The sequence below is a fragment of the Cricetulus griseus genome, unplaced genomic scaffold (assembly GCF_003668045.3).
Source record: "Cricetulus griseus strain 17A/GY unplaced genomic scaffold, alternate assembly CriGri-PICRH-1.0 unplaced_scaffold_164, whole genome shotgun sequence".
Classification (NCBI taxonomy): domain Eukaryota; kingdom Metazoa; phylum Chordata; class Mammalia; order Rodentia; family Cricetidae; genus Cricetulus; species Cricetulus griseus.
The window spans coordinates 26,108-50,714 of NW_023276880.1; the positions used below are offsets into that span (position 1 = coordinate 26,108).

The 24,607-nt window shown below is 38.5% G+C and overlaps 1 gene segment (V, D, J or C); it reads left to right on the forward strand.

Annotated features, from left to right (window-relative positions):
- The first annotated feature begins 5,041 nt into the window (after window positions 1-5,041).
- Window positions 5,042-5,535, forward strand: LOC113838707. The segment is given in 2 exon segments: window positions 5,042-5,090; window positions 5,213-5,535. Coding segments are annotated over 2 exon segments (372 nt in total).
- The last annotated feature ends 19,072 nt before the right edge of the window (window positions 5,536-24,607 follow it).

The window sequence follows — 24,607 nt, forward strand, 5'->3', positions numbered from 1 at the left end:
AATAAGTATGTATATTTACAATTTAAAATAAGTGTTTTTTTTAAGCATACAAGCTTTTTATTTTTATTAGTTCAAATTAGGAACAAGTTTGCTTCACAAGTCAATCCTTTCTCTGTCTCCCTCCCCTCCCGCCGGCTCTCCCCCAACCCCCCACCTAACCTGCACCCTATCACCCCTCCACTCACCAGGCAGGGTTGTGACCTCGACAGGGGCTCCCCAAAGTCCACCACATCATCCTGGCCTGGGCCTAGGCCCTCCCGATGTGCCCAGGGTGAGAGAAAATCCCTTAACGTAGTATTTCAGGGAAAAGTACTGATCCACTACCAGGGGCCCCATAGATTGCAGAGGCCTCCTCATTGTCATCCATGTTCAGGGGTCTGGATTAGTTCTGTGCTGGCCTCCCAGACAGCATTCTGGGGTTGATATGGTACCACTTGTTCTGGCCTGCTGATTCTGTGGATTTCACCAGCCTGGTACCAACCCCTTTGGTCTTCAATCCTCCCTCTCTGCAACTGGGATCCAGAGTTCAGTTCAGTGTATATATGTGGGTGTCTGCCTCTGTTTCCATCAACCCCTTGATGAGGGCTCTACAATGGAATATAAATTAGACATCCATCTCATTATAGGGGAAGAACATTTAGGGTATCCTCTCCACCATTGCCTAGATTGTCAGTTTTTTTATCCTTGTAGATCTCTGGAAATCTCCCTAGTGCCAGATCTCTCCTCAGACCTATAATAGCTCCCTCTGATATGATATCTCTCATCCTGTTCTTCTCTATTCTTCCCCAAATTCAACATTTCTGATGATCAATTTCCCCTTCTTCCCTCCTCTTCTCCTCCTCCTGTTATTCTGCCATCTCCCTCTCCCCTATATTCATGCTCCCAATTAGCTCAGGAGATCCTGCCACTTCCCCTTGTCTGGGGTCCATGCATTTTTCTCTTAGAGTCTTTCTTGTTTCGTAGTTTCTTTGGTGAAGAGGATTGTAGACTGGTAATCCTTTGCTCCATGTCTAAAATTCATATATGAGTGAGTACATACCATGCTTGTCTTTTTGTGACTGGGTTACCACACTCAGGATGGTTTCTTCTAGTTCCATCCACTTGCATGCAAATTTCAAGTTTCCATTGCTTTTTTTCTGCTGAGTAGTACTCCATTGTATAAGTATACCACATTTTTCTATACATTCTTCAGTTGAGGGGAATCTAGGTTACTTCCAAGTTCTGGCTACTGAAAAAAATGCTGCTATGAATATGGTTGAACATATGTCCTCGTTGTGTGAACTTGCATTATTTGGGTATATGCCCAAGAGAGGAATTGCTGGATCTTGAGGTAGACTGAATCTCATTATTCTGAGAAACCACCATACTGATTTCCTAAGTGGTCTTACAAGTCTGCATTCCACCAACAGTGGAGGAGTGTTCCTTTTTGTCCACATCCTCTACAGCCTAGACTGTCATTGGTGTTTTTGATTTTAGCCATTCTGGCCAGTATAAGATGGTATCTCAGAGTTGTTTTGAGTTGCATTTCTCTGATGGCCAAGGATTTTGAGCACTTTCTTTTATTATTATTTTTTATTAGTTCAAATTAGGAACAAGCTTGTTTCACATGTCGATCCCTTCTCCCTCTCCCTCCCCTCACCACCATCCCTCCTCTCCCATCCACCCTCCATTCCCCAGGCAGGGTAGGCCCTCACCCAGGGCTCTACATCTGATCATTTATCCAGCTTTTCCATTTCCATAATTGTTTCATATTGTGCTTTCTTTATTGTTTCTATTTCAGTTTTTAGGTCTTGAAGTGTTTCCTTGAAATATTTATTGATATCTTGTAATTTTTGTTTGTTTGTTTGGTTTTTCCATTTCTTTAAGGAATTTTCTCCTATCCTCTTTGAGCCCTGTATCATTTTCATGAAGATGTTTTTGAGGTCATTCTCTTCTGCTTCATCTGTATTGTGATGTTCAGGTATTGCTGGTGTATGGTCCCTAGTCTCCGGTGGTGACATATTCATTTTTCTGTTGTTGAATGTCCTTTTATATTGCCTTCTTCCCATCCTTTCTTCCAGTAGGTGTATCAGGAGTCTCTTCCTCTCCTGGTGTGTATGTGACTAAGGTTCCCTTCTGGTAGATGCAAAAGGTTCCAATACTCTGATGTCAGTTCTCTTCTTGTGGATGGAGGCAGGCCTGTTACCAGTGCCTTCTCACACTCTGGGTTTGCTGGAATCTGCCTGCTGTCCCATGAGCAGACTCAACAATCATCTTAACGTAAATTATTAAACACACACACACACACACACACACACACACACACATATATATATATATATATATATATATATATATATATACACACACGTGTTTGATATCTACAGAGTGGCACTATTTGAAATGACTAAGATGTGGCCATTTTGGAGGAAGTGTGTCACTTGTAGATGGACTTTGAGGTTTCAAAAGCCCAGGAAGACTGTATCTCTATCTTATGACAGATTATTTATCTAGATGTAGAATTCTCAGCTCTCACATCTGCCCGCCATGCTCCCTAATAGAAGGAAAATAAACTAACCTGTAAATAAGTCCCAGATAAGTGCTTTCATTTATAAGAGTTGGCTTGGTCATGTTACGCCTTCACAGCAATAGAATAGAATCAATAAATCTACAGATCTATTGTGGAAACCTGTACATGCAGTTTCTGGTACTGGGGACTAGCTGTGGAAAATCTGAGTCCTGGGGGCAACAGTGATACAATAATTTAATTCCGAAGTTTCTCTTTCATTGTTATGTCTTCTAGATGTCCCATTGTCAGCGTCTCTTTTCTTTCTATGATTTCCTATAGAAATGGTGAATGAGTAACCCTCCCAAGAGATGTGAAATTATAAAGTGTGTATTAGATGTTCACCTACACCTTAGGCAGACATGGATAAATGGCAAGACAAGAAAAGCACCCACAAATATGCGGCATCCTCCTAAGATGATCAACACCCTACCTCGTACTACCAGGGAAATGTGGACACAATGGTTAGGCAGCCCACTTTGTCAGTGTCAGATAAGTTCTGGGGTCTAGGAAAGCACCAGAGAATCAACCAAGCCTTGATAAGTATCTCTACATAAAATGCTCAAGTCTTTGGAGATAAAGACTATAGTTTCTAGGGTTAATATTTTATTCAATTTCTTCAGTGATATTTCGATATCATTACATACATAAAAATTAAGTACTATCATAAATCCAATCACTTACATATATTCAACACCCACCTTAATTTCATGAGGCAACGTAATAACATGTCTGAACTATGCAGCTGAGTATTGGGGGATTCCAATCTTCCAGTTTTAAGGGTTGAAAATATTAACACACTGTTTTTGATGATGAGGTACCATCTTTGTGATGGGAACTCATAGAGGTGCCCCAGGATGCCTTAAGGCTCTAAGCAGAGAATGCACCATGATGTGTGAGATTTGTTTTTTAAATGGTGGATTAAAATTCAGTAAATGCATATTTGCCCTGAAAACTCTGTTACAGTATAAAGAAGGAGAAACTCTTTCTTACCCCTCCAATACCCATGGCACAAAATAACAGGAGTCTCTTATGGGTAGCACTTTAAGAGTTGATAATTTCACAACTATTTCCAATTTATTAAGGAAAAAGAGCTCTACCTCAGAGTAAGCTATCATTAGTGATGACCTCTGTCTTCATCTGGAAGAAGTAAATAATGAAAGCAGTATTGTTTGTCACTCTTTTGGGGGTACAGAAAATTGATGATAGTTTCTTACTGCATTTTGTAGAATATACAGCACTGTGGAAATGGGTCTGTCTTTCAAACAAGCTCTAAGAAATCCACGTTTTGTAGATTGAGAAAGACCTGCCCTAGGACACTAGCCTTGAACAACGACCTTCCTGGACAGGGGGATTAGTATCATGCCTGAAAAAAAAATTGGTTAGTTACATAAGATCCTGTCTTTATTTACAAAACATGTCTTCCAATATTATTTTTTACCCAAATGGGAATAATCATGAACAAGAAGCTGCTTGGTAGTTGTAGAGAACAGTTCCAATAGACATAGGTTTAGGGAACATTTTGAATAAGAGAGTAGAAAGATCATAAAGTGCCAGAATACCAGGGAGTTGGTTCTAAGCTTGTATCTATTACTAGTATCCAAATCTATACCACTAAAATTTCACCAACATGCACAAATGTGAGTTGAACAAGGAGGATACCAATGGACCTGGAAAACTGGTTGGGAAAAAAATTCATGAGGATTCAATTCTTCATGAAGAATTACAGAGAACTGAATAAACTCATGGATGAAGAGCTGCTCCTCCCCATGCAAGAGCACATCAATAATCAGTCCCTGGATTAATATATAACAATAATATATAACTAAATGTGTTCATGAATTTGAAGACAAGCAGGAAGAGGTGTTTTGGGTATTTGTTTTTTAAATTTTGTTTTTTTGAGACAGGTTTTCTCTGTGTAGCTTTGGATCCTATCCTGGCACTCGCTCTGGAGAACACTTTGGCTTAAAACTCATAGCGATCCACCTGCCTCTGCCTTCAAAGTGCTGGGATTAAAGGCGTGCCCCACCAACACGTGGCATGTTTTGGGTATCTTAGAGGGAGGAAAGATAAAAGAGTGATATTATAATTAAAATTCAGTTCCACATATAAAGAGGAAACAAAAAGATAAATCTGAACTACAGCAATAACATTTATGCATATCTATGAAAGGAAAATGTAAAAATTTGTCTACTGCTGAGAATTATACCATATGCCATAATCCCTGCAATTGAAGGAAATGGAACAGGAAATCCTATTTTGAAAATTACAGAAATGAAAAAGAGGTGGAATACATAGACTGGAGCTGCCTGTCTTATCTGAGACATAGGAGAACCACAGGGATTTAATGAATCATTGACCTCAACAGCCCTGCACCTGTGCCCAGCCATTGCTGATTTGCATGCACCCAGAAAACAGCCCACAGCCCTGAGAACTTCTTTATAATCAGGTCACATCCTATGCTGTAGTAAGCTTCGCACCAGTCACAGAACAGACATGAGGGCCCCCACTCACCTCCTGGGATTGCTGCTGCTTTGGCTTACAGGTAAGGAAGACAGAAATGGAAATTCATTCATCTGACTCTTGTTAGTCCTGCCTGGTCTCTGGGAAATCCTTTTATAACAAAACTAATTGTGTGAAGATTTGTTTTCAATTTTCCAATCTCAGGTGCGAAATGTGACATTCAGATGACTCAGTCTCCAGACATCCTGTTAGCATCACTGGGAGAAAGTGTCACTATCACATGCCAGTCAAGTCAGAACATTTACACTTATTTAGCATGGTATCAGCAGAAACCTGGGGAACATCCTAAGCTCCTGATCTATGCTGCAAGCAACTTGGCAGATGGCATCCCATCAAGGTTCAGTGGCAGTGGATCTGGCACACAGTTTTCTCTCAAGATCAACAGCCTTCAGCCTGAAGATGTGGCAAATTATTACTGTCAACAGTGTTATAGCAATCCTCCCACAGTGATTCAAGTCATGACATAAACCACCCAAGAAGCAGAAGTGAGAGTCAAGGCTACCCTAATTGTTCTTTCAGTGTTCACTAACTTCTGCCACTGTTTCTCTTTGGCAGGATTTAAACTCAATGTGGTATTTTTGATAGGGATCATATACTTTTTTCTAAATCCTAAAACTCTGTCCTATTCCCCACACTAGAATCAAAAATATGGAATGTTCCTCCTGACTTCCATGAAAAACTATCATTTCCTGGGCAGTAGAATTATGGAAAGAGCTAAATTTCAAAGGACATGTATGCCAACACACACACACACACACACACACACACGGGGAGAGAGAGAGAGAGAGAGAGAGAGAGAGAGAGAGAGAGAGAGAGAGTTAAAAGCACTGTCTCCACTTCCAGAGGACATGGGTTTGATTCCCAGCACCCACATGACTGATAGTAACTGTCTGTAACTCTAGATCCAGGATGTCTGTGCCCCTATTCCAGTCATCTGAATATATTGCACTCATATGGTACACAAACATATGTGCTGCCAGAACCTCAATAAACATGAAATACAAGCAAGCCCTAAATATTTCAAAAAATTCAGGGACTTGTAATCAGAGTAAATCATCCGCAGACCAGATGTTTTGCAGAATTTACAGTCCAATTTTTTTTAGTATCAGGATTGGAAATACATCTTCTTTTTTTCCCTTTTTTATTAGAAAGAAATTTACTTTACATGGCATTCCCTGGTTCCTCTCCTTCCCCTGCTCCTCTGCCCCCCCAAACTAACATCCTACCTATCCCATAAACTTTCTGCTCCCCAGGGAGGGTGAGAACTTCCATAGGGGGTCTTCAAGTCTCTCTTATTCTTTGGGAAATGGCCTAGGACAACCCCCTTGTGTCTGGGCTCAGAGAGTAACACTCCATGTAGGATTGGCTCCTAAAGTCCTTTACTATGTTAGCAAAAAGCACGAATCCACTACAAGAGGCCCTATAGATTTCCATGGTCTCCTCACTGACACCACATTCAGCATGTCTGGATCAGTCCAATGCTGGTTTCCCAGGTATCAGTAAGGGGACCAAGAGTTCTCCCTTGTTCAGGTCAGCTGTTTCTGTGGGTTTCACCAGCCTTGTATGAACCCCTTTGCTCATAGTCCTTCTCTGCATCTGGATTTCAATTCAATTCAAGCTTTAGCTGTGGGTGTCTGCTTCTACTTCCAACAGCTACTGGAAGAAGGCTATATGATGGCATATGAATTTGTCATCAATCTCAGTATCAGAAGAGGTCTTTTAAGGTAGCCTCTCCTCTGTTGCTTCGATTGTTAGTGTTATTTTGTAGCTCTCCAGACATTTCCCTAGTGCCTGATTTCTCTTTAAACCTATAATGTCTCCCTCTATTAGGGTATCTCTTATCTAGCTCTCTTCTGTTCTTCCCCAAACTCAACCTCCCTGTCCCATCAGGTCTTCCTCACCCCTCCTCTTCTACTCATCTCATTCTCCTAGTTCCCACTCCCTTCCCTCCAAGCTCCCAATTTTCTCAGGAGATCTTGTCCATTTCCCCTTCTCCAGGGGACCACTTGTCTCTCTTAGGGTCTTCCTTGTTTACCAGCTTTTCTGGCAGCCTGGGCTTCAGGCTGGCAGTCCTTTACTCTGTGTCTAAAATCCATATGTGAGTGAGTACATACAATGCCTGTCTTTTTGTGACTGGGTTACCTTACTCAGAATGGTTTCTTCCAGTTCCGTCATTTGCCTGATAATATCAAGATTCCATTTGTTTTCTCGGCTGAGTACTTTGGGGAGTACTTCTCTATTGATTCTTCAGTTGAGAGGCATCTAGGTTGCTTCCAGGTTCTGTCTAGGACAAATAATGCTGCTATGAACATCGTTGAACAGATGTCCTTGTTGTAGGAATGTGCTTCTTTTGGGTATATGCCTAAGGGTGGAATTGCTGAATCTAGAGGTAGACTGATTTCCATTTTCCTGAGGAATCACCATACAGATATCCAAATTGACTGTACAAGTTTTCAATCCCACCAACAGTGGATAAGTGTTCCATTTATCCATCTGCTTTCCAGTATAAGTTATCATTGGTGTTTTTGCTTTTAGCCATTCTGACTGGAGTAAGATGGTATCTCAGAGTTGTTATGATTTGCATTTCCCTGATAGCTAAGGATTTTGAACACTTTCTTATATTTCTTTCAGCCATTTTAGATTACTCTACTGAGAATTGTCTATTTAGTACTGTATACCCCTTTTTAATTGGATTATTTGGTGTTTTGGGACTAGCTTCTTGAGTTCTTTGTAAATTTTCCAGATCAGCATTCTGTCGGATGTGGGGTTGGTGAATATGTTTTCCTAATCACTGGGTTGTCATTTTGTCTTGTTGACTGTGTCCTTTGCCTTCCAGAAGCTTCTCAGATTCAGGAGGTCCCATTTATTAATTGTGGATCTCAGTGTCTGTGTTACTGGTGTAATGTTCAGCAAGCCATGTCCTGTACCAATTCATTCAAGGGTATTTCCCTCTTTCTCTTCTAATAAGTTCAGGGTGGGTGGATTTATGTTGAGGTCTTTCATCCATTTGGACTTAAGTTTTGTGCATGGCAATAGACATGGATCTATCTGCATTCTTCTCCAACCCAGCATCCAGTTATGCCAGCAACATTTGTTGAAGATGCTTTCCTTATTCCATAGTATAGCTTTAGCTTCTTTGTCAAAAATTAGGTGTTCATAGGTATTCCAGTTAATATCAGGGTTTTCAAGTCTATTCCATTTGTCTACCTGTCTATTTTTGTGCTGTTTTCAAGACTATACCTCTATAATAGAGCTTGAAATCAGGGATGGTGATGCCTCCAGAAGTTCTTTTATTGTACAGGGTTGTTTTGGCTATCCTGGGTCTTTTGTATTTCCATATAAAGTTGAAAATTTTTTTCTCAAGGTCTGTGAAGAATTGTGCTGGGATTTTTATGGGGATTGCTTTGAATTTGTAGATTGCTTTTGTCGAGATTGCCATTTTTACTGTGTTGATCCTACCTATCCAAGAACATGGAAGATCCTCCATTTTCTGGTATCTTCTTTAATTTCTTTTTTAAAGACTCAAAATTCTTATGATACAGGTGTTTCACTTTTTGGTTAGGGTTACCCCAAGGTATTTTATGTTGTTTGTGGTAATTATAAAGTGTGTTGTTTCTCTGATTTCTCTCTCAGCACATTTATCATCCATTTATAGTAGGGCTACTGATTTTTTTGAGTTAATCTTGTATCCTGCCTCTTTGCTGAAGATACTTGTTAGCCATAGGAGTTCCCTGGTAGAGTTTTTCAGGTCACTTATGTATACTATCATATCATGTGCAAACAGTGAGTGTTTGACTTCTTCTTTTCAAATTTGTATCCCCTGAATATCCTTTTGTTGTCTTATTGCTCTAGCTAGAACTTCAAGACAATATTGAAGAGATATGGAGAGAGTGAACAGCATTGTCTTGTCCCTGATTTTAGAGAAATAGCTTTGAGTTTCTCTCCATTTAATTTGATGTTGGCTGTTGGCTTACTCTATTTTTTAAATTATGTTCAGGTATGTTCCTGTTATTAGTGATCCCTCTAGGAACTATATCATGAAGCAATTTTGGATTTTTTCAAAGGCTTTTTCAGCATCTAGTGAGATAATCATTTGGTTTTTCTTCTTCAGTTGGTTTATATGGTTTATTACATTGATACATTTTCAAATGTTGAACCAACCCTGCATCCCAGGGATGAAGCCTACTTGATCATGGTGGATGATTTTTCTGATACATTCTTGGATTTGGTGATTGCACCCTCCTATAGATGCTGATGGGTGTGATCTTGACTGGGTTATTAGGATGTTTCATCTAGCCCTAATGACTGGAAAATTAAAAGGAAATATACACACAAATAATATTTCTACATAATTTTCTTCCAAGATCAAACAGCAATTTTGACTATTATTGGAGAAATTCACAAAAGTAATCCTTCTCTAAGCTAGAATCTAGAGCATTTATAGACCTAGGAGTATGAATGGAAACTCCTATGCCCATCCTTTGTCTTGCTTGTACCTGATGCCAGTACAGATTGTGACCAGATTGTTGAAGAAGTACCCATACACTAGCCTGTGCTATGGGCAAATGGCATTCAGCAAGGATTGGGAGCAGCTGTGCTTAATAGTCCTTAGTATGTATTTTCCATACATCATGGAGTTTCATGCTAAAATACAGGATTTGATGTGCTTTCTTCTGAAGGTATAAGAATCTTCCACGTCAAAATATGAAATTAAATCACTCTGAGATATTTCTCATATTTTGTTTGCTGATCCAAATTTGCACCAGTGTTCCAGTAATGCTTGTAACGCATTACCAAAATCTGTACTTTAAATGGAAGGGATGTAGTGTGTCACAGTTCTAAAGAGAAAAACTACAAAATCAAGATCAATCAGTCAAGAACAGGAAGTGTGTGGTGGTGATCCAGATAGGTATTAAGGAGACTTTACCCATTGATTGTTTCAAACTTTGTAGGTAGCATTCCATCATCTGTGGCCATATCATCCTGTCATACTTCTTTATGCTCTCATGTAGTTTTCCCATGCATGCATTAAACCCATTGGTCAGAATTCTTGTGATTGTGTCCTGGATCCAACCGGTTAATCATTTTCTATCACATAAGGTCTAAAACTGTAACACGACACTTAGGAAGTAAACCAGTAAAGTAAAAATTTTTCATATTACATTGTAGCATTCCTCTCCCTCTTCTTCCTCTCCTCTTTCCTCCTTCCTGTCATCTTTAGTTTCCCTTACCTATAATAGTATCAAAATCACTTCACTTCTGCATAACATGTATGTCATTTCCAAAGGTCTCCATCAGGAGTTTACTGCTGATTTCCATGAAAACCTGTTCTGTCACTGTGCTCATAAAGGATAAGGAAAAAGCCAGAGATTGTATTGCACACTCTGGTATTAAATAGAATATTCATGTTTATGTCCTATTAAAACATCTCAGTCTTTTTAAATAAAATATGTTTTGAGAATTCCATAATGCATATACTATGAGGTAACCAAAGTATACAATGTACGTTTGTCAAAATGTAAAAATGAACCATGATGTTACTTAATGCTATTTAAAAACCATTGCTATATTTCTCATGGTCCTAAATCCATAGGCTCATCGAGGAAGCAGGTAGCTCCTTAACAGAGAGAATCCAAACATGCCCCCATTTAAAACATTCACTCACTTAGGTGACACTCGTGAGGAAGCAATGATGTGAATAGATTTTCTAGGGCATGATAATGATTACAGTTTAAACAACTATCATAGGTAAGAGCCAAATGTTTTAAAAATATTTTAAAGTGTACATATGAAAACTCCTTTTCTGGACACACCATAACTCAATGATAGTAGACATTGAGTAAATAATGAATATGGCAATGACTCAAGCTAAAGTATAAAACTCATTAAAAAGAACATGCCAGTCTGGTGTGGATATCTTGTTAAAATGTAGAACATTTAAATGAGAATGTAAATTATAAACTGAAATTTCATATTTCTAACATACTACTTCAGAATCAGATGAATGGCCTTTTGACCAATTTGAAAATATGACTTTCAGCTTTAATGAAAATGAATTATATCTGTATTTGGTTATCTTTAGTTAATCTGTTAAATTGTATTTTCTGTTTGCTATATGATTTAATTAAGGCTGTTTTGTTATTTTTCTCACTATGATCCTTAACTTCATGATGATATTTCTAAGAACCCATTTACATATTATGAATTTATCCATTTTCTATAGTAACATGAAATTTCACTAATAGAAAAATTACTATATTTTATTTATTTAATACCTAATGGTGTTGTAGACTTCTGAAGAGGTATGAGGAAAGCATGATTAGATAACCTAAACATTTCTGGCAGAGGATTCTGTAATCTGAGTGAGCATTTGTGAATACAATTTCATATCTACTTCAATGAGTACAGGACCACAAAAGATAGTAACGGCTATTATTCATATTATAGTACCCTGCAATAAAAAAAATCCCTTCTTTGAATAGCTAGGTTGGCTTGTCTTTCATTTTGTGGATACAAATTGCTACTTTCACCCAGATACATTGGGCATATAGGCTTTTTTTTTTTTTAGGGAATCATGGGATGCATTGTCATGCCTATAAATTGTCACGCCTATAAATTGTCATGCCTATAAATTGTCATGCCTATAAATTGTCATGCCTATAAAATTGTGCTGATATGAAGAAGACTTTAATGTACATCAGCCTCCCTGTGCCATCTTCGAAATGCAGTCAATAGGTAAAAGAACAAAACAGAGTACATAGGGAAGGCCACTCTCTCATTTCTGTCTCTCTCTGTGACTTTTCTCCTTACTTGTACCACTGCCGGCAGCGAGAAAAGTCTGTCCCCGAACCACGGCCACTGAAACTCAAGGTAACTCCTGAATGGAAAGTGAATGTAGGTCAGGAGCATAGGGTCTTCTGATTTCTGTTAGTACAAAGTCATACTCTTGCTGGTATCTTTAATTGTCTTACCTGTGATTCTGACTCTATCTCCCAGACATGCAGAGAGGGAGAATAGAGACTGGGTAACCTGGATGACCTATCTGATACTTGAATTTGGAAAATTAAAAGCAAGCACACATGCAATTAATAATATTATGACAGGAGTTCCTTTAACTCAAGCAAAATTAAGTAAAACATTTTGAGAAATTTCCAAGGAAAATCTTCCTTACTAGGCAGCCAAAGCATCAACAGCACTAGGATTTTAGGAGAGACCCTCCAGACCATGCTGTGTTGCATTTGGGAGAAACCCTTATGGAGAGTTTGGCTAGGTACTGAAAAAGTATTCAAGACAGTGGATTGTGCTCTAGTCACATGCAAATCATGAGGATCTTATCCAGACTTAGCATAGTTGCAGGAGTTCCTCATCTCTGTAAAAGCCCACAGTAGCAAAGGGAACATTATTCCTTCACACTTTTAGTACACAGTCATTTTATTCTCTGTGAAAAATTTTAAAATCTTTCACAGAAATTTGTTCCATGGCACTCATGCTACAAACCAAGAAACTACAACCAATATTTCAAAGCTATTCATTTTGTTGAAGTTTAGTTTTACTGAGATTACAGAAGCTTCCTCTTTGGTACAATCCCTTTGTTTATAAACCTAACACAGAGATAAAAGAACATTTACCTGATATGCAATTTTTCCCCAAGAGATTATTTTTATAAGTTCAAATTAGAAACAAGGCTGCTTCACATGTCAATCCCCCATCCCTCTCCCTCCTTTCACCCCACCCCCACCATCCCCCCACCTCATCTACCCTCTGCTCCCGAGGGAGAGTAAGGCCCTCCATGGGGCTTTCCCAAAGTTTGTCATATCATCCTGGGCAGGACCTAGGCCCTCACTCATGTGTCCAACCTGAGAGAGCATTTCTCCATGTGGGATGGGCTCCTAAAGTCAAGTCTTATGCCAGGGGTAAATACAGATTCACTAGAGGGGACCCATAGAGTGCTGAGACCTGATTGACATCCACATCAGGGGTCTGGATCAGTCCCATGCTGCCCTCCCAGACATCACTATGGGGTCTATGTGCTCCTCCTTTTTCAGGTCTGTGGTTTCCTTGGGCTTCACCAGCCTGGTCCTGACCTCTTTGCTCTCGTCACTCCTCCCTCTCTAAAACTGGGTTCCAGAGTTAAGTTCAGTATTTAGCTATGGGTGTCTACCTCTGCTTCCATAAGCCACTGGATGAGGGCTCTGGGATGGCCTAAAAGGCAGTCATCAGTCACATTAAGGAGAAGGGTATTTATGGTAGCCTCTTCACCATTGCCTAGAGTGTCACTTGGTGTCATTTTTGTAGATCTCTAGGAATCTCCCTAGTGCCAGATCTCTTCGTACTCACAATGGCTCACACTGTTATGGTATCTTTCATCCTGCTCTCCTCTATTCTTCCCCTGACTCAACCTTCCTTTTTCCCCATTTCCTCCTCTCCCCACCTCTTCTCACCCTCTAATTCGTCCAGCTCCCTCTGCCCTACAAACATGCTCCCAAATAGCTCAGAAGATCCTGCCCCTTCCCCTTCTCTGGGGTCCATGCATTCATCTCTTAGAATTCTTCTTGTTACCTAGTCCCTTTGGTGATGAGGATTGTTTCATGGAAATCCTTTGTTCTATGTGACATGTAATTGTATAGTAACCAAATTACATGCAAAAAAGTTACAATGTAATGGTAAATACCAGAGTAAATAAGAAAATTAGCAAAAAATCCTATGTATTTGAACTTTTCTTGTTCTCCTTTGACATAACAATAAGTGTTGATTAATTATGAAACCAAATTTTCCTGGGGAAGTGCCATACTGATTTCCAAAGTGGCTGTATAAGTTTTCACTCCAACCAGCAGTGGATGAGTGTTCACTTTCTCCATGTCCTCTCCAGTATAAGTTATCATTGGTGTTTTTGCTTTTAGCCATTCTGACTGGAGTAAGATGGTATCTCAGAGTTTTTTTGATTTGCATTTCCCTGATGGCTAAGGATGTTGAGCACTTTCTTGTGTGTCTTTTAGCCATTTTGGATTCCTCTATTGAAAATTCTCTTTTTACTTGTGTACCCCACTTTTTAATTGGGTTATTTGGAGTTTTGGAACTAGCTTCCTGAGTTCTTTGTAAATTTTGCAGATCAGCCCTCTGTCATATATGGGGTTGATAAATATCTATTTTCTGTTTTGTCTTGCTGTGTCCTTTGGATTTGTGTTGAGCTCCTTAAGTTTTGTACATGGCGATAGACATGGATCTATCTGCAGTATTCTACATGCCACTATCCAGTTATACCAGCACAATTTGTTGAAGATGCTTTCTTTATTCCACTCTATATCTTTAGCTTCTTTGTCAAAACTCAGGTGTTCATTGGTATGTGGGTTAATATCAGGGTTTTCAATTTGATTCCATTGGTCTACCTGTCTTATTTTTTTGTTTCAATACCAATCTGTTTTCAGTACTATAGCTCTATATTAGAGCTTGAAGTCAGGGATCTAGATGCCTCCAGAAGTTCTTTTATTGTACAGGATTGTTTTGGCTATCCTAGATCTTTTGTTTCTCCATATAAATTTGAGTATTGTTATTTCAAGTTCTGTGAAGAATTGTGCTGGTATTCTGATGGGAATTGCATTGAATCTATGGATTGCTTTTGGCAAGATTGCCATTTTTACTATGTTCACCTACGTATCCAAGAGCATGGGAAATCTTTCCATTTTCTGGCATCTTCTTTGATTTCTTTCTTTAAAGACTCAAAGTTCTTGCTATACAGGTCTTTCACATGTTTGGTTAGGATTGCCCCAAGATATTTTATGTTGTTTGTGGTTATTGTAAACGATGATGTTTCTCTTATTTCTTTGTTGGCCCTCTAATTGTATATAGAAGGGTTATAGATTTTTGAGTTAATCTTGTATCCGGCCACTTTGCTGAATGAGTTTATCAGCTGTAGGAGTTCCTTGGTAGAGTCTTTTTCTTGTCACTTATATAACTATCATATCATCTGCAAAGATTGAATGTTTGACTTCTTCCTTTCCCTTTGATCTACTTTTGCTGTCTCATTGCTCTAGCTAGAACTTCAAATGCTCTGAGTTTCTCTCCATTAAGTTTGATGTTGGCTCTTGGTTTACTGTATATTGTTTGTATTATGTTCAGGTATGTTCCTGTTATCCTTGATATCTCCAGGACCTTTATGATGAAGGGGTGTTGGATTTTGTCACAGTCTTTTTCAGCATCTAGTGATCATGTGATCATGTGGTTTTTCTTTTACAGCTAATTTATATGATGGATTACATTGAAGGATTTTTATATGTTATACCAACCCTGCATCCCAGGGCTGAAGCCTACTTGATCATGGTGGATGATTTTTCTGATATGTTCTTGGATTCAGTTTGCCAGTATTTTGTTGTGTATTTTTGCATCAATATTCATGAGGGATATTGGTCTGTATTTCTCTTTCTTAGTTGTGTCTTTGTGTGGCTTTGTTACCAAGATAATTATAGTCTCATAAAAAGAGTTTGGCAATGACCCTTCTGCTTCTATTGTATAGAACATTTTGAGGTGTATTAGTATTATCTCTTCTTTGAATTTCTGGTAGAATTCTGCTCTGAAGCCATCTGACCCTGGGCTTTTTTTTGGTTGGGTTGGGAGACTTTTGATGACTGCTTTTATTTTCTTAGGGGTTATAGGTCTGTATTAGTTGCTTATCTGTTCTTGACTCAATTTTGGTAAGTGGTGTCTGTCCAGAAAATTGTATGTTTCCTTTAAATTTTCCAATTTTTTTGGATTATAGGTTTTCAAAAGTATGACCTGAAGATTTTCTGGATTTCCTCAGTGTCCTTTGTTGTGCCCCCCCTTTTCATTTCTGATTTTGTTAATTTGCATGTTCTCTCTATCCCCTTTGGTTTATTTGGATACATGTTTGCCTAGTTGATTTTCTCAAAGAATCAACTCTTTGTTACATTAATTCTTTGAATTGTTTTCTTTGTTTCAACTTTATTGATTTCTGCTCTCAGTTTGAATATTTCAGGGAGTCTACTCCTCCAGGGAGTGTTTGCTTCCATTTGTTCTAGAGCTTTCAGTTATGATTCCAACCCTCAGATGTGACTATTTTCTAGTTTCTTCATGTGAGCACTTAGAGCTATGAACTTTCCTCTTAGTACAGTTTTCAAAGTGTCCCATTAGTTTGAGTGTGTTGTGTCTTCATTTTAATTGAATTCTAGGAAGTCTTTGATTTATTTTTTTCATCTCTTCTGCCTCAAATGTACAAAAATAACTACTTTGATCTTAATTTCATTAAGCAAAGCACTTACTATACCAGGAACATTTAATTGGCATCTATGTTTGGGTTATCACGAAGATCATAAAGGGAAACAGAAGCCTCTCCATTTTCCCAGATCCAATCCCTCAGATTCTTCCCTGGTAATGCCAGACAACACCAGTTTCAGTCTCTTTCCCCCTATGTCACATCTCCTTTGAGTCACACAGATCATCCCCTCCAAAACTCTCCCACAACATGTCACTGTATCTAAACCCCCAAATCCAGCTGGCACATCCTGCCAGAAAACAAAGGAAGCTGATTACAGGTTATCTCCTATCTGTTCCCTTAGACCCAATTTCTAATCTCATCCAAAGCTCTTCAACAGAACACTTGTGGCAGCCTTCTAAGTTGCTATACTCCCATATCCTCTGGATATCACAGTTCTTCCCCTTTGAACCTTCCTCCCCAACTTGTTGCTTTGCTCCATACTCTACCTCCAGGAAGCACTCCCTGCTAACACAATGGATGCTCCTCTCAGGGCAAAAAGCAGATTAATGTCAGTTACACACAACTGTCCTACTGCTCCTGATATCTAATCCCTCAGTCTCATTCCCAGATCTATAACAGGAAACCTACTGTGATCTCCCTTTCCTTTCTGACCCATACTTAAGAGATCAGAATGCTCTTCTTCTTCTTCTTTTTCTTCTTCTTCTTCTTCTTCTTCTTCTTCTTCTTCTTCTTCTTCTTCTTCTTCTTCAACCTTCCTTCCACTAACTTATCCCAGTGAAGAAACCAACAGGAATCAACAATTTTTGGGTATTGATATCTCTCAGTATCAATACTGTCAATTACAAATAAAAACAACAGACGCTAAAAGAATGGATATGAAAACAGGATACATCCTTCTGCTACATCCAAGAAACACACCTCAATATTAAGATACAAATTTACCTCATTGTAAAATAATGTAAAAAAGATATTCCAAGCAAGTGGAGCTAAGAAACACGCTTGTGTAATCATTTTAATATCTAACAAAATGGTCTTCAAACCAAAACTTATCCAAAGAGGCATAGAAGATCAGTATAAAGACTGGATAGAAAAAGAAATCCACCAAGAAGACTTTTCTTAACATCCATGCCTCCTAACACAAGAGCACTGAAGTTTTTTGTTGTTGTTGTTCCTTTTTAAATTAAGTTTTTACATTATGAAACCAGTTATCCTTCCCTCCTTTCCTTCAAAACCCTCCATATCCCCCTCCTCCCATTTGCTCCTTTGAGATGGTAAGTCCTCCCCCAGGAAGTCTACTATGTCTGCTTCATCATCTAGTACAGGCAGGAACAAGGCTCCTCTTCACCCCCACAACTCTGTGTCTAGGCTGGGCAAGAAACCTCCCCATATAGAATGGGCTCTACTAAGTCAGTTTGGCACTGAAGTTTGTAATGGATGACCCGAGCAAGTGGGAGCTCTAGCCCCCGGGTCTGACAGCTGGGAAATCAGCATAGAACAAAACCAGGCCCCTTGAACTTGGGTGTCAGTTGGAACCATTATTTATCACTAGTGCATGAAAGCAATTTGGGAGTCCATTCCCTATGAAGGGATACTCTCTTAGCCTAGATACATGGGAGGGGGCCTAGACCCTGGATCAAATGATGTGACAGAATTTTATTAACCCCAATGTGAGACCTCATTATCCCTGGGGAGTTGATGGGGTTATGATGGGGGTGGGGAGTATGGGAGGATAGGAGGGAGAACTGGGATTTGTATACAAAATAAGATTGTTTTAAAATTAAAAAAAATTATTTAACAAAGAAACACAACTATAGCTTAAATCACATATTCACACTCACAAAGTGATACTGGAGAGTCTTATGCAGCACCTCCCTGCAAATAATAAGTGGAAATGTTTAGTTGGAGAAGTTGAGCTAAGACAGCCAGAGGCCTAGCTTTGTGGGTTTCTGAGAAGACATATATTGAAAACTGTATTTCTGATAACTGAACTGGGTGCTGACAATGATGGGATATTTACATGTGTATGTATGTGCATTTCCAATTCAGGGAGGAACAACAGCTCTTCCACAGATTAGTTCTTCTTCAGAGACTGCCTGTTTCCTGGTGGGGGAAGACAAAAAATAAAATCAATGAAAGCAGAATTCTCTATCAACTCTTCTTGAGGTGGAAAATTTTTATTTTGATGATAGTATCCTACTGCTTTTTTTGTTTGTTTTTGTTTTTGTTTTGGAGACATTATTTTTCTGTGTAGCTTGGGAACCTATCCTGCATCTCCCTCTATAGACCAGGCCATCCTAGAATTCACAGAAATCTAACCCCCTTTGACTCCCCAGTGCAGGGATTAGAGAAGTATACAACTAAAATTTGGCCATATTCCTGCAGTTTTGTATAAATGCAGCATGGTGGAAAGGATATGTCTAACAACCAACTACCAATATAACAAAGTGGTAACTCTTTCATTTTCTGACAATTTGACTTCATCCTATTACATAAAATGTAGGTTTAGAATTCTGTAAAATCTAGTCTTTAAATTGTAGAACTTGGAGGTAAAAGTATACCTACATAAAGTCATATACAGAAGTCCCCAACTATGTCTTACATGTAATGAATCAACTGAGGAATTAAAAATATTAGAAGGTATTACATATGCAATACATTAGTTCTTTCAGATTTGAAACATTTGCTTCTTTCTGCATTGTGGTTTGTGGTGCAAATGCTTTTCCTTGAAACTGAGCTGCTGCAACAGCAGCAGCAGCAACCGCACTAGCATCAACAGCAGCAACACCCAGGCATCCAGTTGACTATGAAGAAAAAACCAATACTCCACTATGAACCATATAAACTAAGCAACATGCAATAGGCTACAATTTGTTACTGAAGGATGAATTGCTTCAAATTAGAGAGCCATGATACAACATTCTCAAATATAAGTAATAATCATAAATATGCTTAAAAGATTTCCAAAGATCATGTATATTAACTGTATTGTTAGCTAATACTTTTTCCCATCTACATAGTTTTAGCTGATGTAACTCCTTTGTAGATATGATGTCTGGGTTGCAAATAATAAATTCTCTACTCTGTTCATTTATTCAATTATGTTTAATATATCGTTATCAATATTCTCTAGCCAGGATCAATATTAGATTATTTTTAAAGTCTTGGTTCACATGTCTCTAGCTGGAATCCCTACTTCAAACTCTCAAAAGATGGGACTACAAGAGTGCACCATCAGGCCCATTCAATGTCGAGTCTCTAACCAATGTTTCTTCTTTCACAGTAAGCAAGAATTTCATGATAACCTTCAAAATCTCAATGTTTTATTACTTCTTAGTTGCCATTTCATTGGCACAGCCACTGGAATCTGGAAACCCTGAGTATTTGCAGTCTTCAGGGAAGGAGCAAAACTTCCCCAGCTGCTCACTCCTATTTATAAAAATAACACTAGCTCAGGAAAATGAGAATTACAGGGTTGTCTTAATGCAACATAAGGCATAGTGTTGGATTCATCATAGATGTTACAACATCAATACCCCTTTCTTTCTGTTTCAGTTAGGATGGATCATCATTGCTGAACCTCTGTAGAAATATCCTTAAGTTACCTGAGTTACAGATCACACACTAGCACACTGGTTCTCCTAGGGCTTTATATGTTCAGGGTAATTTAATAAGACTGGGGTGAATGAGTAATATCTGCCAATAAAAGGAGGAGACAGAGATGGGTCATTATGTTTTCCAGTGTACATTCCAGTCATCCTCCTCTGAGCTGTATAATAGAAAAATAAGTTCCACTTACTGAAGAAAATAACCTGAATGCCATGTAAGTCATTTCTAAGTTTAGCTAAGAAAAACATTAAGATAATATCTACAACAAAGGTATAACACTGTAGAAAAAAGCAAAACAAAAAATGAGAGTTTTAGTGTTCTCTAATTTAAATACAAATAAGAAAAAGCAGAAGTGTGTTTATGAGTCAAGAACATCCTAGCCTGCAACCTGATATTTGCATATTTACTTCTTAGAGGCAACAGATAGCTCCTACATTCTTTTATGAGAATAAACTTAGAAATAAGTAGTGTGTAGTCAGAGAATGAGACCAGAGAACAATATGGGTTTGTTGGTGCAAAATGTCAGCTTGTTGCTACTCACTGCCATGGATGAGAAAGATGGGAAACTCCAAGCTCACACTCAGCATGCTTCCTTCACAGAAGTTTTACTTTAAAATCTGTACACTCCTTCTTTCCTTCCTTCATTACTTACTCCCTTCCTCCCTCCTTCCTCCCTCCCTTCCTTCCTTCCTTCCTTCCTTCCTTCCTTCCTTCTTCCTTCCTTCTTCCCTTCCTTCTTTTTTTCTTTCCACCCTATCATATGTCTCTACTTCTTCTTTGTCACATTTTCTTATTTGCATACTGCGTGGGATGAAGATATGCTTTAATCTTGGGCTATTAACTTCTATCTCTTTTCATCTTCATCCCCTCCACAGTACTGAATGAAGAAATTTCTCTCATCCAGTCTCCAGCATCACTGTCTGTTTTTCAAGACAAGTGGGTACCTATTATTTGTAAAAACAGCACAATTGGCATCTCTAATAACTTCCACTGGTTCCATCCAAAGCTGGGAGATACCCATAAGCCCCTTATTGTAGCATCCCCAAACTGGCTTCTGGAGTCTTACATGAAAAGGGGGTACCTATTATTTTTAAAGCCAGCACAATTGGAATATCTAATAACATCCAGTAGTTCCATCCAAAGCTGGGAGCTACTCAGAAGCCCCTTATTTGTAGCATATGCAAACTGGCTTCTGGTGTCTTATATCTCTTTAGTGTCAATGGTTATTGGAATTCTTACTGTCTCATAATCAGAAATATGGAGGCAAAAGATATACATAAAGCTGCATTGCCTACATAACATCTAGAGTTACTTATAAAAGCCCCATGTAGTCATTTATGTATTTTCTAGAACTGTAACATATCTGACAGTCCCTACTGTGGAGGAAATGCAATAAGGAAATTCTAAATTATTTATGATACAAATCAGAATAAGGAACAACTCAATGACTGATACTGTTTTTTGGTGTCCCAAGAGGAACACATTTGTTACAAAAAATCAGGCACTTTCTCTCTATTTGAGAATTAATTCAACCATGGGAATTTATAAAGTCACTCTTGGCTAGTCCTGTGGCTTTGGCCAGTCATTGCTGATTTGCATATGCCCAAAGCACAGCCCACTTCCCTGAGGACTTCTTCATAATCAGGTCTCACCATGTACTGGAGTCAGCCTCAGACAATTTACAGCTGATTGAAGGCCCCCAATCAGCTCCTGGTTTTTCTACTGTTCTGGCTTACAGGTAAGGAAGACAGCTTAGGAAATTTATTCAGCTTAGTGTGATCAGTGCTGTCTGGACTCTGGGAAATTTCTCTGTTTACAGGATTAATAGTGAGGAAATTTGCTTTCAATTTTATAATCTCAGCTGCCAGATGTTATATACAGATGACCCAATCTCTCCTTCCTATCTGTATCTCTGGGAGAAAGTGCCACTGTCACATGCCTGGCAAGTGAGAACATTAATGGGCATTTAGCATGGTATCAGCAGAAACCAGAGAAATCTCCAAAGCTCCTGATCTATGGTATAAGTATCTTGGCAGATGTGGTCCCATCGAGGTTAAGTGGCAGTGGACCTGGTACACGGTATTCTTTCAAGATAACCATCCTGCAACCTGAAGATGTTGCAACTTAATACTGTCAACAAATATGGAGTACCCCACACACAGTGATTCAAACCATGACATAAACCACCAAGGGAAGCAGAAGTGAAAGTCAAGACTGCCACATTTGCTTCTTCAGGTGTCTCCAGCTCTAAGATTTTAGCTCTTTGTCAGAATTTAGATGTCAATGTGATGATTTCGTGTAGAAATCATGGAAATTTTCTATGCTGCAAGCAAATTGTACTCTTGTCCAGGCATAGCAGCATTTAAAACACAGAAATCATTCACATGAGTAACAGAGTCATGGCACACACACATACACACACACACACACACACACACACACACACACAGAGAGAGAGAGAGAGAGAGAGAGAGAGAGAGAGAGAGAGAGAGGAGAGGAGAGGAGAGAGACTTATACCTCTACACACAGAGACATACACACCAAACTGCAGTGTGACCCAGGAGCAAAAGCTAAGAGTTTACATCTGTGTGTGCATGTAGGAGACAAGGAAGAAGAGAGCTAACTGGGAATGCAACAAAAAGCCTACCAAGCTGCACTCAAGTAATTCTTCAAAGAAAACAATGATATCATTACTACACATGAATCCATAATAACCTCTAGAATGGCCATATACATTCAGGAATATACAATCGCATAGGTTTAGTTGACAAATCCTCTGTACAAATGACTTTGGGTGAAAACAGTGTCCTTAAAATAGGATTGAGCAGGAAACCTCCTATTTATTAGCATATGCATATTCTATCATTCAGATGTTTACCATAAATTGCATCATAATAAAAGTACATGTGTATTGAACAACGTCTATAAAGGTAAACAGAAAAGCACATACATTAGACCCCTCAGCAACCAAAACTTTTTTCTGGACCCCAAATAGAGGCTCCTAGAATTATCTGTTGAGTAAGTTTCTTGAGAAACTTATGTTCAATTGCAGTGTGTGTATCCTGTACTTCACTTTAATTTGAACTAAAATCTCCAATTCCATGTTCCAAAATAGATCACAAAAACACATTCTTCTATTAAGAGAAAAGAAATTTATAGCCTCATTTTTTCTATCAATGTAGTAGTTTACTTCCAAGAAGACTCCTGCATTGTTAATGTAAGTTCTCATTTTCTACCTGCTCTATGATATATCTCTTTTTACTCAACTGAAAGTAGCTAAAGATATGAGATTGTCTATACATATCATAAATATACCACCAAGAAACAACATTATGATAATTCTATGACAGTAACCAAAATTGGCTTTTAATTAACAAGATTCATGAACAAAATTGGGATTCTGAGGACACCTAAAGATAGCATGATTGGGTGGCCTATACCTTAATGGCACGGAGCTCTGAGTTCAGAATAGTACCAGAGAATCCAATATTTTAAGTAAAACTGATAGTGAATTTAAGAGCTTAGAAGTGAATTCATAGTTATTATGCAGACTCCAAATGCAATTATTAGAAGGATCTCTACACAGAGCTAACAGAGTTATTGACCACATCCTCTGCTTATGTACTCTATAGGTTTTAGCTTACTTAGTGTTTTTTGTGGAATTCCTGATTATAAAGAGGAATTTGTCTCATTGATCATATGACTCTTTTTTTAAAGGTGATAAGAGATAGTTTATTTTGAAGCCATTTTGTGTGACCATGGCCTGGGAAGACAGGTTACTCCAAAGTTCATCTTCCAGCATTTCATATGACTCTTTTTTATCCCTGGGTTGCTTTCTCCAACTTTGATATGATGGTTTTGTTTTATATTGTTAACTTTATTTTGTAATATTTTGTAGTTGCCTCTTAGAAGCCAATATTGTGTAATGAAAGACAAGATAGGGAGTAGATTCAGAAGGGAGAGGAGTTGGGGAGGAACAGGAAAGAGTAGAGGAAGGGAGAATTCTAATCAGAATATATTGTATGAGAAAATAATCTATTTTCAATAAAAGGAAATAATGAGAAAACTTATATGACTTTTGTTTTCCTATGTGTATCACACTTGATGATCACATAAATACTCAAGGTATATAAACATCTCTTCTTAGAAAGTCATCAGAGTCATTATCATTTATGATAAGTTGGGTTTGAGCTATTACTTGCTTATTTAGGTAGGCATCAGTTTCTTTGGGTCCTTCCGATAAAATTTCCATGATTGTCATACCTGGCTACATAAGAGAGATATTGTTAGCAGGTTGGAACACCAAGAGGAACAGCTGGAGCAGCCCAGCCTTAATCTCCTTGCCTGAGTACTTAGTGTTATTACTTGAGTCACTGTAGGAGTGTATCATAGCTTTGTTGAGAGTAATAGGTTGCAACCTTCTCAGACGCAGGTTGTTGATGGTGATAGTGAAATTTGTCACAAAGTCATTCCCATTCAACTCAAATATCATTCCAACCTGCAAATTAAATGCATCATAGATGAGGATTTTAGAAACCTTTCCTTATTTCTTTTTGTGCCAATGTAAGGAAATCTTAATATCTCGATTTGCTTGGAATGTGATGGTTACTGTGTCCTAGAGACACCAATGTAGAAGATAGAGACTGGGTCATCAGGATGTCACATTTAGCTCTTTAGATTAGAAAATTAAAAGCAAATAAACT